The sequence below is a fragment of the Phyllobates terribilis genome, unplaced genomic scaffold (genome assembly GCF_046119375.1).
Source record: "Phyllobates terribilis strain yellow unplaced genomic scaffold, ASM4611937v1 Scaffold_9__5_contigs__length_417890890, whole genome shotgun sequence".
Lineage (NCBI taxonomy): Eukaryota > Metazoa > Chordata > Amphibia > Anura > Dendrobatidae > Phyllobates > Phyllobates terribilis.
Genome location: NW_027362769.1, coordinates 79,082,525 through 79,098,038, shown reverse-complemented (window position 1 = coordinate 79,098,038; position 15,514 = coordinate 79,082,525). Strand labels below are relative to the sequence as shown.

The window sequence follows — 15,514 nt, the reverse complement described above, 5'->3', positions numbered from 1 at the left end:
TTTTTTTTTACAGTTTGTCATTATTAAAGGAGCCTGTGTGTTTGGGTGGCTGTGAGCACGTGTTTTGCAGGTGAGTATATACCGAGCATGTTCTGTATACAGCTCATGGGCTGAGAATCCCCTCACATGACTCAGGGCCTTATAGTATAAGTATATCAAGGACAAAGCTCCTGACATGTAGTATTTATTTGCCGTGCCTTGCTTTTTCAGAATAGGCAGATAGGGTACGGATTCATGCCCAGAATCTGGCCTGTGGCTGATCTATGGCTGTTTTCTGGGCCGCCTCATTTTCTGCCTTACAGCCCACCTGAGTCATGAGCCCTCGAGAGGCAGAAGAACTGAATGAAAGAAGTCATTGGAGAGCATGCATAAATCAGTCAGCGGCCAGGTCCTCGTGTATCACTGTATGCAGCGGAGGCATACAAATCACACACCATCCTATATACATGTATATGAACTTCTAGGGCCCACAAATGAAGTATTCACCCCCTCAGGCTCTTCATGTGTTATAGTCACAGTTTCACTCGGCTTTCTGACTCGGCTGCACGTCGATCTCTACATTGGTTGGGTATGTTCCCACAGATTCTGCTTCAAAATCCACATCAAGCATCTTTTTAAAAATTATTCTGAATAAGCTCCTGATTGATCTCAAGAGGGAAACCACATTGCTGTTCATATAGCGAGGTTTTTTTCTTTTTTTCCTGACGTGTCACTTTTTTGTGTGCATTCCTCTTGAAATCTGCTCAAAACTTTACAATGAAGTCAAAAGTCTGCAAACAGCACGAGGGAAAAAAACGCATCAAAACTGTTGAAAAACCAAGTGGATTTCTGATGTAGATTTTTTCCAAAAATCCATGATTGGATTTTTCTCCAAAAACAACAAAAAAAAATCCTTCAAGTGAACATACCCCACACCTTCTAAAGTGCTCTGCCTGATTGTGGCAAGAGCCCGAGCTGGCCAGGACTTTGGAGTAGCACTTCCAAAAGTCGCTTGAGATTCGCTATAGAAAGTCCTAAGCCTGTAAGGCTAGGCTCAAATTAGTGTTAGGCTATGTTCACACATCATGGTTTCTTTTTTGCATCACAAATCTGCATATCTCTGGCAGGAAAGAAGCTGCGTCAAAAACGCAGGTTTTGCTGCTTTTTTTTTTTTTTTTTTTTACAGAATTTTGTCCCTGTACATAAAGTTCAGTAAAAAAAAAAAAAAAAATCTCATTCTGGTTTTGGCATAACAGTGGGGGAGGTAAATTTTTCAGGAATAGTTTAACTAACAAACTCAATGCACTGCTAGTGTGTATGTCACTATTTGCTTTTACACTATGGGGTCTGCCATTCAGTTGCACAGGCATTGTTCAATTTCACACCTCCCTGGGCCACAGGTATTGTTCAATCTCACACCTAGCTCCACCAATGTTTTCAATGTACACATTACTAATTTAATTAAACTCTCCCAATACAAACAACCATCTCAGTGACCCAGACAAGATGGTAAAATCACAAAAATAAATGTTTCACGTACTGCTCTGCTTGCTTATTTTCACAAAAAATGCAGCAAAACCTGATTTTATGTTCACACATCATGTTTTTTTCAGCATTTTTCACTATCCATTACTTCTTATGGGTGAAAAAACGCTGAAAGAAGTGACATGCTCTATTTTCCAAAAAAGGCTGCAAGGCACAAAATACGCAACAACAAAAAACATGATGTGTGAACAGAAAATTCTGGTTTCTCATAGACTTTGCTGGTACTGTAAAATGCAGCTGAAAATTTGCATAAAAATCTGGAAAAAACCATGATGTGTGAACATAGCCTTAGTTTTGTTATAGGAACAGAAAAACGTCAAACTGCTATGTCTCATGACTGACACTAACTGCGTAAGATGGACCCTATTAATTGCAATAAGGTCCAATTGGTTTTCGTTCAGGTGACCATTATTTTAATAGGGGTTGTCTCACGAAAGAAATGGCATATTCTTAAAATTTGCCATAAATGTCAGATAGAAGTGAGGTTCGTCCGATGGAATTGAGAGCGCAGTAGGTGGATATCGGCGGCTGATTGGCTGCAGGGCTCACGTGGCATAACAATGTCACGCAAGACCAGGTGCCGATATGGAAGGTGAGAATAGAGTAGATTTATTTATAAGGAGGGGAATATTGTAGTATTTAAGAAGGTGTTACAAGTATCAGAGTAGTGGAAAATCCCTTTCAAAGGAATCAAAAGGTTTTAGCTATTTATTCTGAGAGCCAAAGAACCTGATTCCAGGTTCGCTTACTGGACTTTAGTGCAGTTTGGATACTATACTTGGTTTCTCTGTTGTAGATGTAGCAGTGCTGTGAATGCTGAGCTCTGTATAACCCCGCCCACACCACTGATTGGCAGCTTCCTGCATACACTGTGCATAGTCAGCAAGCTGCCAGTCAGTGGTGGAGGATGGGGTTACATAGAGCAATTGACTAGCTTGCACATGAGATTAGTCCTGCAGATAATATCCTGCTGATAAAACACTGATTGTATTGAAACTACATCACACAGCCTAATAAGTGATACATCACTGGAATTGAGCTCTCTTGCCGTATATTATGCTGCTTTCAAATTGGATAGCAAAAATCTGCTGACAAATTCCCTTTAACATCAGATCAATGATGAGACTGCGCAGTCACGGACTGCAGGGGATTTTATTGCTATTATATTACTATGCTCAGTATTTCCATGTACAGCAGACCCCAGAATACCTTTTTATTTTTTATAAAATAGACTGGCGTTTTTTTTACACTTGATTGTCACCATTACTCCTTGCAAAGAGCCCACATGGTCTTCTATCTGTGATCCTACGCCGTATTCTTCTGCAGTATCTTCACTGCCTGCTGAGCTAGAATTGGAAAATGCATACTTAATAAGCAACTCGCTTTCCGAATGATGATTTTATGACATATTGTGGGGTGGTTTTTGTTATGTAACTTATTTTCCTTTTTTTTTTTCTTTAAGGACATGTGTAGATGGGAGTGTGGGCAACGAATGCCCAGTATGCCAAACGCCAGCCTGGGTAAAGGATGTACAGATCAACCGGCAGCTGGATAACATGATTCAGCTTTGCAGTAAGCTGCATAATTTACTGGATAAAACAAATAATGACGGTAAGTTATCGCAGTTCTTTATTACAGTGACCTATCGAGAATCCAGGAGTCTGTCACTGCTATATACAATCAGGATACTTATCTAAATTATTTTTGCAAAGTTATTCACCCTTAAACATGCTACAGTTCACTGGTGATCCAAGTTCAGAGACCCCTACCGGTTGCTTAAAGGGGCTGTTTAAGAGCTTACTTCTGCTAGCAGCTGCACGAGCAGTGACAGCGTTGTATGGCGTAGACTTACTCCTGAGGCCATACACTACTGTGTGCGTGCACCGCTGCAGGAGCGGGGTGCTGCTTGCAGATGTGAGCAGTCTTACGATCACCCACTGAAGGTCACAGGACCTCGCCTTCGCCCCGTTGATCTGCAGCATGTTTAAGTGGAAACAACCTATGAAGAAAAAAATAAGATGGCCGCACATTTTACATAATGGGTTTCCTAAAAGTGACTAGTTTTTAGAAAGTATAAACTTAGACCACTCAGTCATGCCAAATCCAGCACCATAGCTCATACTGGATGATTTAGTGAATATTTTGTCTAAGTTTAGTTCTAGTTGATTTGTTTGTTCAAAAATGTGTGCCAAAATTGTATGCTACTTTTTGGTGCATAGTATTGCATGCTAGACCACATCTGCTCCTGGCTAAGATCTGAGGCAACACCCCATTGTCAGTTGAGCTATAGAAGATGTCTTAAACACATGTTAAATATTGTCCTGCCAGCTAGCCAATGGACAACACTATTGACACCTTGGTTCAGGAAATGCTGTTGTGCATGGAGCACAGGACCGGAAATGCATTTGTCTCCGATTCCTATTGTAATTGAACTGTAGAAGTAGTTAATTTTTCAAAGGCTTGTTCTCCTCATTCTTCTTCAGGAGCACAACCTTTTGCTGCCTCTAGACTTACCGCTTGCCAGGAGAATTGCACTTGTGGATGATTGACAGTTTGGAGCATCAGCATGGTTGAGCCGCTCATCTGAACTCTGCGCTCTTCAATGCTGCAAGAAGAGGCAGCTTTTCCTCTACAGCCTCAGAGTAGCATAGAGGGACTGAGGTTGGCCAAGATCATTAGCGAACAGTGCGATCTAGGAAGCTTCATTGCGGCAATTACAAGCACCAATGAGCTTGTAAGCTCTGCATTCTTTGCCTAGGAGATCGGCCACTGCTGATTCACTGCTAAGAACATGGAGGATTTGTAATAGTAAATTGCAAAGTTCTTTTTACAAGCACCATTGAAGCAGTTGTCCACTACTTGGACAACCCCTTCTGATCCCTATGTTTACCATAGTAAAATAATAACCCTTCTACTCGGTGCCGGGACCTTTCCAGTGGTGCCTGCACTGGCTCTCCCAGGGATTACGTGACATAACATTGTCACGTGATCCCTGTGGCCAATCAGTGCTGGCTTCACTCTCCTACAGACGAATCGCATACATCTGAAGGAAGTGAGAGCAGCAGCTGTAACTTACCCTGGATGTATGTGATATATCCAAAGGCGGGGAGACTAAAGCCAATGCTCCTTGAGGGGAAGGGGTTTGGGGACGGGTCAGTTTGACAACCCCTTTAACAAACAAAATGAAACGTTTCCTTTCACAAATGAAATCCTCCAGGACAAGTGTTTTGTTAGAACTTTGAAGGCTCCTGATGTGATTGTTTCCACTTGTAATGACTATAATACAGACTACACTCTCGGGGTTGGCAGTACCTTTTGTTACACTTCATTTACTCGCAAGAAGGTAATTAAGCGGTGAAATAAAAATATGCTTAGATGGTAATTATTATGCCTTTACTTATCTCTTTTTGATGGGCACTTTCCTCTGTAGAGAATGTTTCCTTGTGTGTATTCACAAGGTCTCATGTAAAGGTCCTGTCTATGAACGAGAGGAAGATTTAGCAGGATAATTATGTGGTAAACAACAATCAACAAAACAGATGACGGTATATTTATTTGGCAGCCTCCCTTATTTTCTATAGCATATTTTCTCTGATCACACAAATGGCATCAGTTCATCTACTTCAGTGAAAAGCGTCTGCTCCATTCTCATTGTATTTTTAATACAATTGGCCTATGTGCTGTCCTGTGCCATTCACATAGGTAGACCATGCAGCTGTATAGAGAAGCATTACATTCTATACATGGGGATTTTGCCAAAAAAGAAAAAATTGCAATGTTAAATACAGACAGCTCACGGATGCCATCCATATGCTGTACGTGTTTTTCCCGGACCCATAGACATGTATTGGCCCTTTTCATCAGTGCTGCCAGAAAAAAAATACATGTCTCCGTGTGCTCTGCACGGACTTCCGGTCCATGAAAGAACACAGATGTATACAGCACCATAGGTTATAATGGGTACGTGTGGTAACCATGAAAAAAAGCGTATACCACACGTATTGGAAACACTGATGTCTAAAGGAGGCCTAAGAAAAGTCCAATTTGCGCCTCAGAGGTTGGGCATCCTTCACCTATGTCATTAGCACACTATAGACTCCATTAAAAAAAAAAATTGTCTAGCTTGCAGTTGAAAATTCCATGGCAACTTGATAAATTTTGAAATGTTAGTCGTCCCCAATACTAGGACGCAAGACTAAGCATGCAGTGTACCCACAGATGATGGAATTTCAGGGGAGAGAAGTCACTGCCAGAGGTGTCTGGCAGCAGCTTTCTCTCCTGTTGAAAATTCATGTGCGCTCAGCCAGGCTCTAATATTCTGTATGGCAGGTCAGAAGAGATGGCTGCTTGGTCGATGGCTCTCTGATGTGTATGGTCTAACTTAAACAATACCCATCAACAAACTAGAGTTATTCCTTTTTCTTTTATAGAACAGTGGGCAGTTTCAGATTGATGATTTTTCTAAATATCCTATATCATGAAGATCACTCAAAATGTTCCCTAATATCCTCCAAAAGGATCCGACTTTGTAGCAAAAGTTTGTCCCTAAGTTCTGTGATGTTTCTCTTGCAGTGAAAGAGCAAGATCTCCACTTTCAAGGGACCAATGATCCTTTTTCTTTTTTTTTTTTTTTTTTTTTTTTTTAAGAAAAACGCCTAATCTTGGGCTGCCCACTGTCTTTATTAAGTGACTAGATGGTGGCCCGATTCTAACGCATCGGGTATTCTAGAATATGTATGTGGCCGACCGGGCGCAATCACCAGAGCGGTGTTTAAATTTGGCGCCAAAAACGCTGATTGGTCGCGGCCGCCGCCTGCGACCAATCGATCAGCAAACCGTGTTAGTGAGGACTGGACAGCGGAGTTAAAATTTGGCACCTATATCGCTGATTGGTCACGGCCGGCGGTCGCGACTAATCAGCAGAGCGGTGTTTAAATTTGGCGCCAATATCGCTGCTTGGCTTCGGCCGGCCACCTCGACCAATCAGCAGAGCGGGGTTTAAATTTGCCGCCCATATCGCTAATTGGTCGCGGCCGGCGGCCGCAACCAATCAGCGTTGTATTAGTGAGGACCGGGGATCTCCCGACGTTAGCCGCATGGAGGTCGGCGGCGCCGCAGGTCAGGGTAGTTCTGCTGCTAGCGCCGCTCATCTCCCGGCTGCATCGCCGCTGACCTCCTTCCGGCAGATGAGCCGCTAACGGCCGCCATCTTTTTTCTGAAATCCCGCGTCGCTGATTGGCCGCGGCCGGACCAATGAGCGACGCGGGATTTCCTGGACAGACAGCGGCCGGACCAATGAGTGACGCGGGATTTCCCAGACAGACGGGATAAGACAATTATAGATAGAGAGATAGATAGATGAGTGCTGATTAAGCCTCCCTGCCTGCGTGTCCTGTGATCATATAGTTTTGCCTTTTCTGTAATGTTGGGATTAGAACTCCGACTCATCTGTTCCTTTCTGAGGAGACTGTAGATCCTTCCATCGCAGGTTCCCAACTTCAGTCTTTGTAAATACATGTTTGCCTGGTTATATGACTTGTTTTGCATGTGCGACATTTCACATAATGGCTGAAGACGAGTTTTTAAACGGCCGCCTTTTTCTTTTCTTCTCGAAAGCAAAATAATCATTCCACAGTGAAGGCTAAAATTGTTACCCAGATGGCACCAAACCATTTTCCTTTGATTTTTTTTTTTTTAAAGAGACGCGTTTATCAAAGAGACTTCTCAACTTCTGTTGGTAATGGGGAATAATTTGAAAGGCACACAGCGTGGATCATTATATTTCTTTGATGCAGATTAATGACGTCTAAAGCAGCGTTTTGTAATTGCTTCATTTTACCGTAGAGTTTTTGTTACATTAAGATGGTGGTAGAACGCCGCTCTGGTCTTATAGATTTTACATACATGAAGGAGAGGTTTGGACCGCTGCCAATTTTGAAGGAAAATCCTTTGGTCTTGATAATGACATTGCTGTTTTATGGATCTAATTTTTTTTAAGTGCCCATGATTTTCCTAAAAATGTAAAAGTAAAATAGGAAAAAGACACTAATTAAAATATTGCATATTGTGTAACCTCATTTGGATAAGCTATATTTTCTGATCTAATAGTTATGCCACCCCAATGCAAAGTAAGACTTTCCAGGAGATGTGATGAATAGACAAACTCATCTTCAGATTGTAATGACCTCTGATCTGCTGGACCTGCTGCTCTAAGGCTTTGTGTCCATGGTACCTTTATTCTGTTGCAGATTTCATTGCAAAAATGGTGGGCTTCACCCCTTCAAGGCCTTATTTTCATTTTTTTTGCTCCCCTTCTTCCTAGAGCCATAACTTTTTTTTTTTTTTTTTTATTACTATCTTTCCATCAATATGGCCGTGTGAGGGCTTTTTTTTTGTGGGACGAGTTGTACTTTTGAACGACACCATTGATTCAACTACATAGTGTACTGGAAAGCAGGGAGGGGGGTGCAATTTCACAATTATTTTCTGGGTTTTATATTTACCATGTTCACTGCTCTATGCTATAGTGGGGTTGTGATCTTCTTTCATTTTAGTGTTGCTGCCTGCTTGAGTGGGGCATGTCATACAGGGAGAAGTGCACTCCTCCAGTGAAAACTATCTGAAAACTTCCACTAGGACTTAAAGTGGTATAACCATCTCTAAGACCTTATCCCAGTATCTAGTGCATGTAATAATATTAGTAAATGCCTCCAATTAGAAATGTAGTATAGTTCTTCTGATTTGCTTATGTCGCTTACCCCATGTGCAGGCATTGCAGTAGCTTGGGTATCCATGGTTACGACCGCTAACTAACTCACTATGAGTGGTTGTAACCATGGATACCTAAGGTACTGCAATGCCCTGCACTTGGGGTAAGCTACATAGCGAAGCAGAAGAACTATACTACATTTGTAATTGGAGTTATTTGCTAATATTTTTATGATTACACCTACTTCAAATGATCTTGAAGAAGAGAATACCACTTTTAACTTTTTTTATTTATTTTTTATTTTTTTTTATTCTGCAGCCATTATTACATTCTAAAAAGTTTAATAGTAGCCAGCTTACCCAGATCGTAGTTTCTCCTTGGTCCGATCATCTGCCAGGGATCCGAACGGAGATGAGGGAGGCACACCCTCACTTTTATTTCAGCATTTTTCTTAAAATCTTTTTATTCTCCAACAATTCTTAAAAGAACATCATTCCTTTTCGGACCAGGTATGTGCATACAGTGGGCACTTTATGGCAGTGTAGAGGACCCAGCTGTCTAGGAACAGACTACGCCTTTCAACCGAATAGGTCTTCTTCTAGGTCTCATTATTACTAGTGTTGAGCCACCCCCCGTAGTGTTCGGGTTTGGTTCGTCGAACACCGGGATGTTCATGGAAGTGTTCGTCGAACACCTTAGAACACTGTCGAACACCGTTAAAACCAATGGCAGGCAAACAAAAACACATAGAAAACACCTTCAAAGGTGTCCAAAAGCTGACAAACTGCTAAGAAGACACTCTCTTTAAAAAAGCCGGCCGGCAATTCATCAGCGGCATACATCGGTACCCAACAATTTAGAACAGACAGAATAGAGCATCACATATAGATTAGATAGATAGAAACATGTCAGGCACATATATAATAAGTACAGTGATAGTGTTGATTACTGTACTTGTCATTTAGTGTTAAAATAAAGGATTAAAAAAAAAAAAAAAAAAAAAAAAAAATTGGCGTGGGGTTCCCCGTAATTTTAGTCTCTAGCGGAGGTTAAGCAGACAGCTGGGGCAGATGTTTGAAGCCTGGGAAGGGGGTAATACCCACGGAGCTTCCCAGGCTACTAATATCAGCCCCCAGCTGAATACCTAGCCTTTACTAGCTATTAAAATGGGGGACGCTATTTTAATAGCTAGCAAAGGCTAGGCAGACAGCTGGGGGCTGATATTAATAGCCCAGGAAGGGTGCCATGAATATTGGCCCCCTCCCAGGCTAGTAACACCAGCCCTCAGCCGCCCCAGAAATGGCGCATCCATAGGATGCGCCAATTCTGGGACTTAGCCTCGCTCTTCCCACTGCCCTGTACCGGTGGCAGTGGGGTAATAGGGCTGGGGTTGATGTCAGCTTATAATGCCAGCTGACATCAAGCCCAGGTTAGTATTGGAGAGGCGTCTACAGGACGCCCCCATTACTAACCCCATAGTCAAAGTAAAAAAAAAAAAAAAAAAAACACCCAGAATAAAGTCATTTAATTGAAATAAACACACAATTCTTTAATGTTCCAAATTAAACCATACTTACCATCACGCCCATTCCAGCTGAAGCCAATGTCTTCTGCAATAAAAGTAAAATAATAAACCAATTCTCCCACGCTGTCAGTGACGTGCATGAGGTGAGCTGAGTTCATTGGACATGATCTCTGCTCATCTGGATGCCGTCACAGCCAGACACTGAGGAGCGCAAGCATGCCTGCGCTTCTCAGTCTCTGCGGCATGGCAAGCTGGATGGCAGCTTTCTGCTGCGATCCAGCCTGTCATGTGAATGTAGCAGAGCTGAAGCTATCCTGGGAGCCATGGAAAGGTAAGGATGAGGTTGGTTTATTATTTTACTTTTATTGCTGGAGATCGTTGGCTTCAGCTGGAATGGGGTAAGTATCCTATGGATGCGCCATTTCTGGGGCGGCTGAGGGCTGGTGCTTCTAGCCTGGGAGGGGCCAATATTCATGGCACCCTTCCTGGGCTATTAATATCAGCCCCCAGCTGTCTGCCTAGCCTTTGCTAGCTATTAAAATAGGGGGGACCCCACGTCATTTTTTTTTTTTTTTTTTTGAGTCCCCCATTTTAATAGCTAGTAAAGGCTAGGTATTCAGCTGGGGGCTGATATTAGTAGCCTGGGAAGCTCCGTGGGTATTACCCCCTTCCCAGGCTTCAAACATCTGCCACAGCCGTCTGCTTAACCTTCTCTAGAGACTAAAATTACGGGGAACCCCACGCCAATTTTTTTTTTTTTTTATAAATCCTTTATTTTAACACTAAATAAGTACAGTAATCAACACTATCACTGTACTTCTTATATATGTGCCTGACATGTTTCTATGTATCTAATCTATGTGTGATGCTCTATTCTTTCTGTTCTAAATTGTCGGGTACCGATGCTGAATTGCCGGCCGGCTTTTTTAAAGAGACGGTGCATGGAAACACTATTATTTTTTTTTAATAAATCCTTTAACACTAAATGACAAGTACAGTAACCAACAGTCACTGTACTTCTTAGATAGAAACATGTCAGTCACATATATAAGAAGTACAGTGACTGTTGGTTACTGTACTTGTCATTTAGTGTTAAAGGATTTATTAAAAAAAATAATAGTGTTTTCATGCACTGTCTCTTTAAAAAAGCCGGCCGGCAATTCAGCATCGGTACCCGACAATTTAGAACAGAAAGAATAGAGCATCACACATAGATTAGATAGATAGAAACATGTCAGTCACATATATATCTAATCTATGTGTGCTGCTATATTCTTTCTGTTCTAAATTGTCGGGTACCGGTGTATGCCGCTGCTGAATTGCCGGCTATTCATGTTTCACTATGAGCACTGTTCCCATCAATTTGGGCAACCACTGTAATGCCACAACCACCATTGCTGTGGCATTACAGTGAGTGGCAGACAATCACTGCATGATGTGAAAAAATCCAGTTGCGCTTTTGGTGCACGAACAGTTATCAAACATAACCTCAGACAGCTGAATTTTTTGCAAATCGTTCAAATTTCGTCGAACGACTCGAACACCGCCCAAAACAGCTCTAATTTGAGATTGGAGAACAGTTCTAGTCGAACACCGCTCATCTCTAATTATTACATTCTGTGTCCAGTTCAACTTGAAACATTTGGTGCAAGATCCTCTTTAATGGGAATACATTCTATTTTTGGATGGTGTTCAAGGGATTATCTATTCATTTATTCCAGGTGGCCTATATCTATAAAATAGGCTACAAATATTTGGTTTTTGGGGTGTGACTTCCTCTGAACAGCTGCAAGGATGGGCTGTGGCTTTCTTCATGCTTTCAGTGGCATCTCTGCCTGCTAATACAGGGTATAGCAGATCCGTCCCATAAAAGTGAAGGACTGTGTTGGGGTACCAGGCATAAATGCTGCTAACGTCACAAAGCTGTGCCTTGCTGAACACTGAGCCACCTGGACCCATCAAACAGTTGACCAGCGGGTGTCTGACTCCAAGGCCATGATCACACGTTCAGTATTTTACATCAGTATTAATAAGCCAAAAACAAGGGTGGGTGAAAAATACAGAAGTGGTGACGTGTTTCTATTATACTTTTTCTGTCCCCCATGACGGCATAACGAGAGGGGGGATCCACCCTTCCAAGGACAGGAAACCTTCAAAATAAAAAGGGCTGCGCCTCTCTCCGCCTCAGTGGTTTCCTGTCCTTGATGGGGGACCTTCCTTCTCGTCGTCGGCGACAGTAGCAAGATCATCTTGCCGGGGCCGGTCGGTTGTGGCAGGGCACAGTCTCTGCTGTGGCCGGTCCCGTGGATCCTGGAGGCGCCGCGGAGGGCGTTGACATGTGGTCTCCGGGCGGGCGTTTGCGGCACCTACACAGCATGGTAGCCGGCAACCCCGCGTCCCAGATGTGACGTCATGGGGCACAACCAGAAGTCGCGCCCGATGACGCGCGCCTGGACCTCTGACCCCTGGATGTAATTTTCGGGGGAGGTACCGGAAGCTGTGGGAACGCCGGCCGGTGATCTCCCTGGCACAATGAGGGTACTTAAGGGTAGATCACCAGCTAGGCAGTGGCGTAGTGCACCGTAATGGCCTCACATCAGCCCTCCCCACCGCATTAGCAGCAAGAGCAGCAGCCCATGCTGCAGCAGCCCGAGGAGATGGAGCAGCAGCCTCAGCGCCAGAAGCGCATCCAGGAGCAGCGTCCACCACAGAGCAGGAGCAGTGGGCGTTCTGGGACACGCAGCACCAAGGATTCAAGGTCCAGCCGGCATAGATCCTGCAGGATCGATGATTGCTCAGTCTCCCAAGGAGAAGTGTCGGAATACCGTCCTGCCTCCCGTTCCGGTACCCTGTTTTTATCTACTGGGTGGTGAGTGAGCTACGTGAAAGTCGACATATTAATGTAGACTTTTTTTTCTGTTTTGTCTCTCTCTCCCTCTCCTTCCTCCTTTATATGGTCAGGATGTCCCTAAGAAATGTACGGGGAAATCCAAGTACAGAGTATGTGCCCTGTGTGAACGGGGTCTGACTAAAGACTGGCCCAAAAAGTTATGCCAGCCATGTATTGAGGAAACCATTTCGGAGGAAACCCCAGACTTTGCTTCAAATTTAAGAACCCTTTATCGGGTCTGAGGTGAAAAAATCGCTAAAATCGTTTTCTCAGGCAAAAGAAGCATCCCAGACTCATAGGGCAAAAATCCCACCCACCCTTTCAGACTCTGAATCCGACAAAGGAATGCTGGGTGACTCCACTGACTCTTCCTCTTCGGATAGCGAGGCAGGGGCAGGTCATTGTTTTCCCCTGGAAAGTGTTGATAGCTTCGTGAATGCCGTCAGGTCCACAATGGGGTTAGTTGACCAGAAGGCAAAAAAATCGGTACAGGATATTCTGTTCGGCACCTTGGATAGGAAAAAACAGTTTTTCTGATTAATGATAAGGTGCAGGGACTTATCTAGAAAGAGTGGGATAGGCTGAAGAAAAAGGGTCCCCCTTCCATCCTCCTTCAAAAGGAAATATCCCTTTAATGAGGAAGATACCTCTTCCTGGAATTAATCCCCGAAGCTGGATGTTGCGGTGCCAAAGCTTCTTAAAAATATTCTCTCCCTTTTGAAAACACAGGGATGCTGAAGGACCCACTGGACCGGAAGGTAGATACCTTCCTTAAGGGTACTTGGGAGTCATCAGCAGGGGCATTGAAACCAGCCATAGCAGAAACCTGTACGGCAAGATCCCTCATTGTTTGGTTAGACAAGTTAAGAACAACGAGTCACAGGACTCCATTCTGGCCTCTGCGGATTCTGCCAGATCAGCGGCAAGATTTGCGGCCCTGTCTAATGCCGGCTGTAGAGCAGTCTGGCTGAAATGTTGCCCAGGGGATATACAGACGAAAGGAAAGCTATATTCTCTTCCATGTGAAGGAGATTTTCTTTTCAGTCCCTCTCTTGACACAATTCTAGAGAAAGCAGGTGACAACAAAAAAGGATTTCCTAAATCTTCCTTCTCAACTTTTAAGCAGTCCTTTCGGAGGAAGAAATTTGGCCGCAGAAGGACATCCACAGAACAATCTAGATGGGAGGATCGTTCCAGAAAAGGGAAAGGGTTTTTGTTTGGCGGGCCCTCCCAGGATAGTCGCTAACCCCCAAAATGACACTCTATCCCAGGTGGGAGGGAGGCTCTCTCGCTTCCTTCCAACCTGGGAAAGGATCTCTTCCAGCAAGTGGATCCGCAATTTAATAAAATCAGGATTAAAACTGGAATTTCTGAGAAACCCACCAGAGAAATTTATTCTGACTACCTTAAGATCCTCTCTACCAGAACAGTGGGAACTGGAGGAAGAGATTTCAGGTCTTCTGCAAAAGAACATCTTGCTGGAGGTATCACCACAAGAAGAAAGAGGGTTCTATTCCCCCTTATTCCTTATAAAGAAACCGGACAATTCATACAGAGTCCTCCTCAACTTGAAAGTCCTGAACAAATTTCTGAATATTCAATCATTCAAGATGGAAACCATAAAATCAATGATAAGCCTTCTATTTCCCGGCTGCTACATGGCAGTGATGGACCTAAAAGAACCATATTACCATGTGCCAATCCATCACGACTTTCAAAAATACCTCAGAGTAGCCGTAACTGTACAGGGAGTCGTCAACCACTTCCAGTACAGAGCTCTTCCCTTCGGTCCCATAAAGGCCACTTTTGGAATTTCTGGAAAAAGGCCTAGCGGTTAGCACCCTAAAGGTCCAAATCTCCACCTTAAGGACCTTGTATAATTATAATCTGGCCGGTAACTAATGGATTTCCAGGTTCGTGAGGGCATGCAGTAGAGCAAAGCCAGCCCCTATAATAAGGGTCCCCTCTTGGGATTTAAACTTAGTGCTAAACGCGTTAACAAGTTCTCCCTTTGAGCCCCTTAGCTCCAGGTCCATAAAATTACTCACCCTAAAAACAATACTTCTGGTGGCCTTAACATCAGCACGGAGGGTTAGTGAGTTACAGGCTTTATCAGCAGATCCACCTTTTTACCTTAGTGCTAGACGATGGGGTAGTTTTGAGACCAGACCCTGCTTTCCTGCCTAAGATTGTATCTAAGTTTCATATGTCTCAGGAGATAGCCCTACCATCCTTCTGTCCTGAACCAAAAAAATGGCAAGGAGGAAAGATTTCATACCTTGGATGTCAGGAGATGCCTTATACATTATTTAGCATCCACAAGCTCATGGAGGAAGGATAGGGCTCTATTTGTCTCCTTTCAGGGCTCCCGAAAGGGATCCAAGGTCTCAAAAGGCACTCTATCAAGGTAGATCGGAGAAGCCATCACAATGGCCTATACGGGATCAGGCAGAGATCCTCCTAACAATCTGAAGGCCCACTCTACACGGGGCATGGCTGCTTCCTGGGCAGAAAGAGCGGACGTGCCCATTGAGCAAATATGTAAGGCGGCCACATGGTCATCTTCTTCCACTTTCTATAATCACTATAGGCTTGACCTTTCTGCCTCCTCTGATCTCACATTTGGGAGAAGGGTTCTACAGGCTGTGGTCCCTCCCTTACATACATAGTTCTCTGTAATTCTCTCGTTGTGCCGTCATGGGTGACAGAAAAACACGTATTACTTACCGGTAATGTGTTTTTTTTCGGAACCCATGACGGCACCTTTACATTCCCTCACGATTACTATGGTGATCACCTTCCGGTTGGTGGGTATTGAAGTATTCACATGGGTGAAATTTGTTTATGGTTAATAAAAAGATGTGCT

General features: G+C 43.6%; 1 protein-coding gene across 2 annotated transcripts in view; it reads left to right on the top strand.

Moving 5' to 3' along the window:
* BARD1 (BRCA1 associated RING domain 1) overlaps positions 1-15,514 on the top strand; it is a 62,209-nt gene that overhangs the window by 4,465 nt on the left and 42,230 nt on the right. The window contains exons 2-3 of one of the 2 annotated variants that reach the window (XM_073646630.1): positions 14-70; positions 2,987-3,135. In XM_073646630.1, the coding sequence (XP_073502731.1) occupies positions 14-70; positions 2,987-3,135 (206 nt within the window). The remainder of the gene's footprint in view (positions 1-13; positions 71-2,986; positions 3,136-15,514) is intronic. The other variant, XM_073646631.1, reaches the window with a different exon arrangement.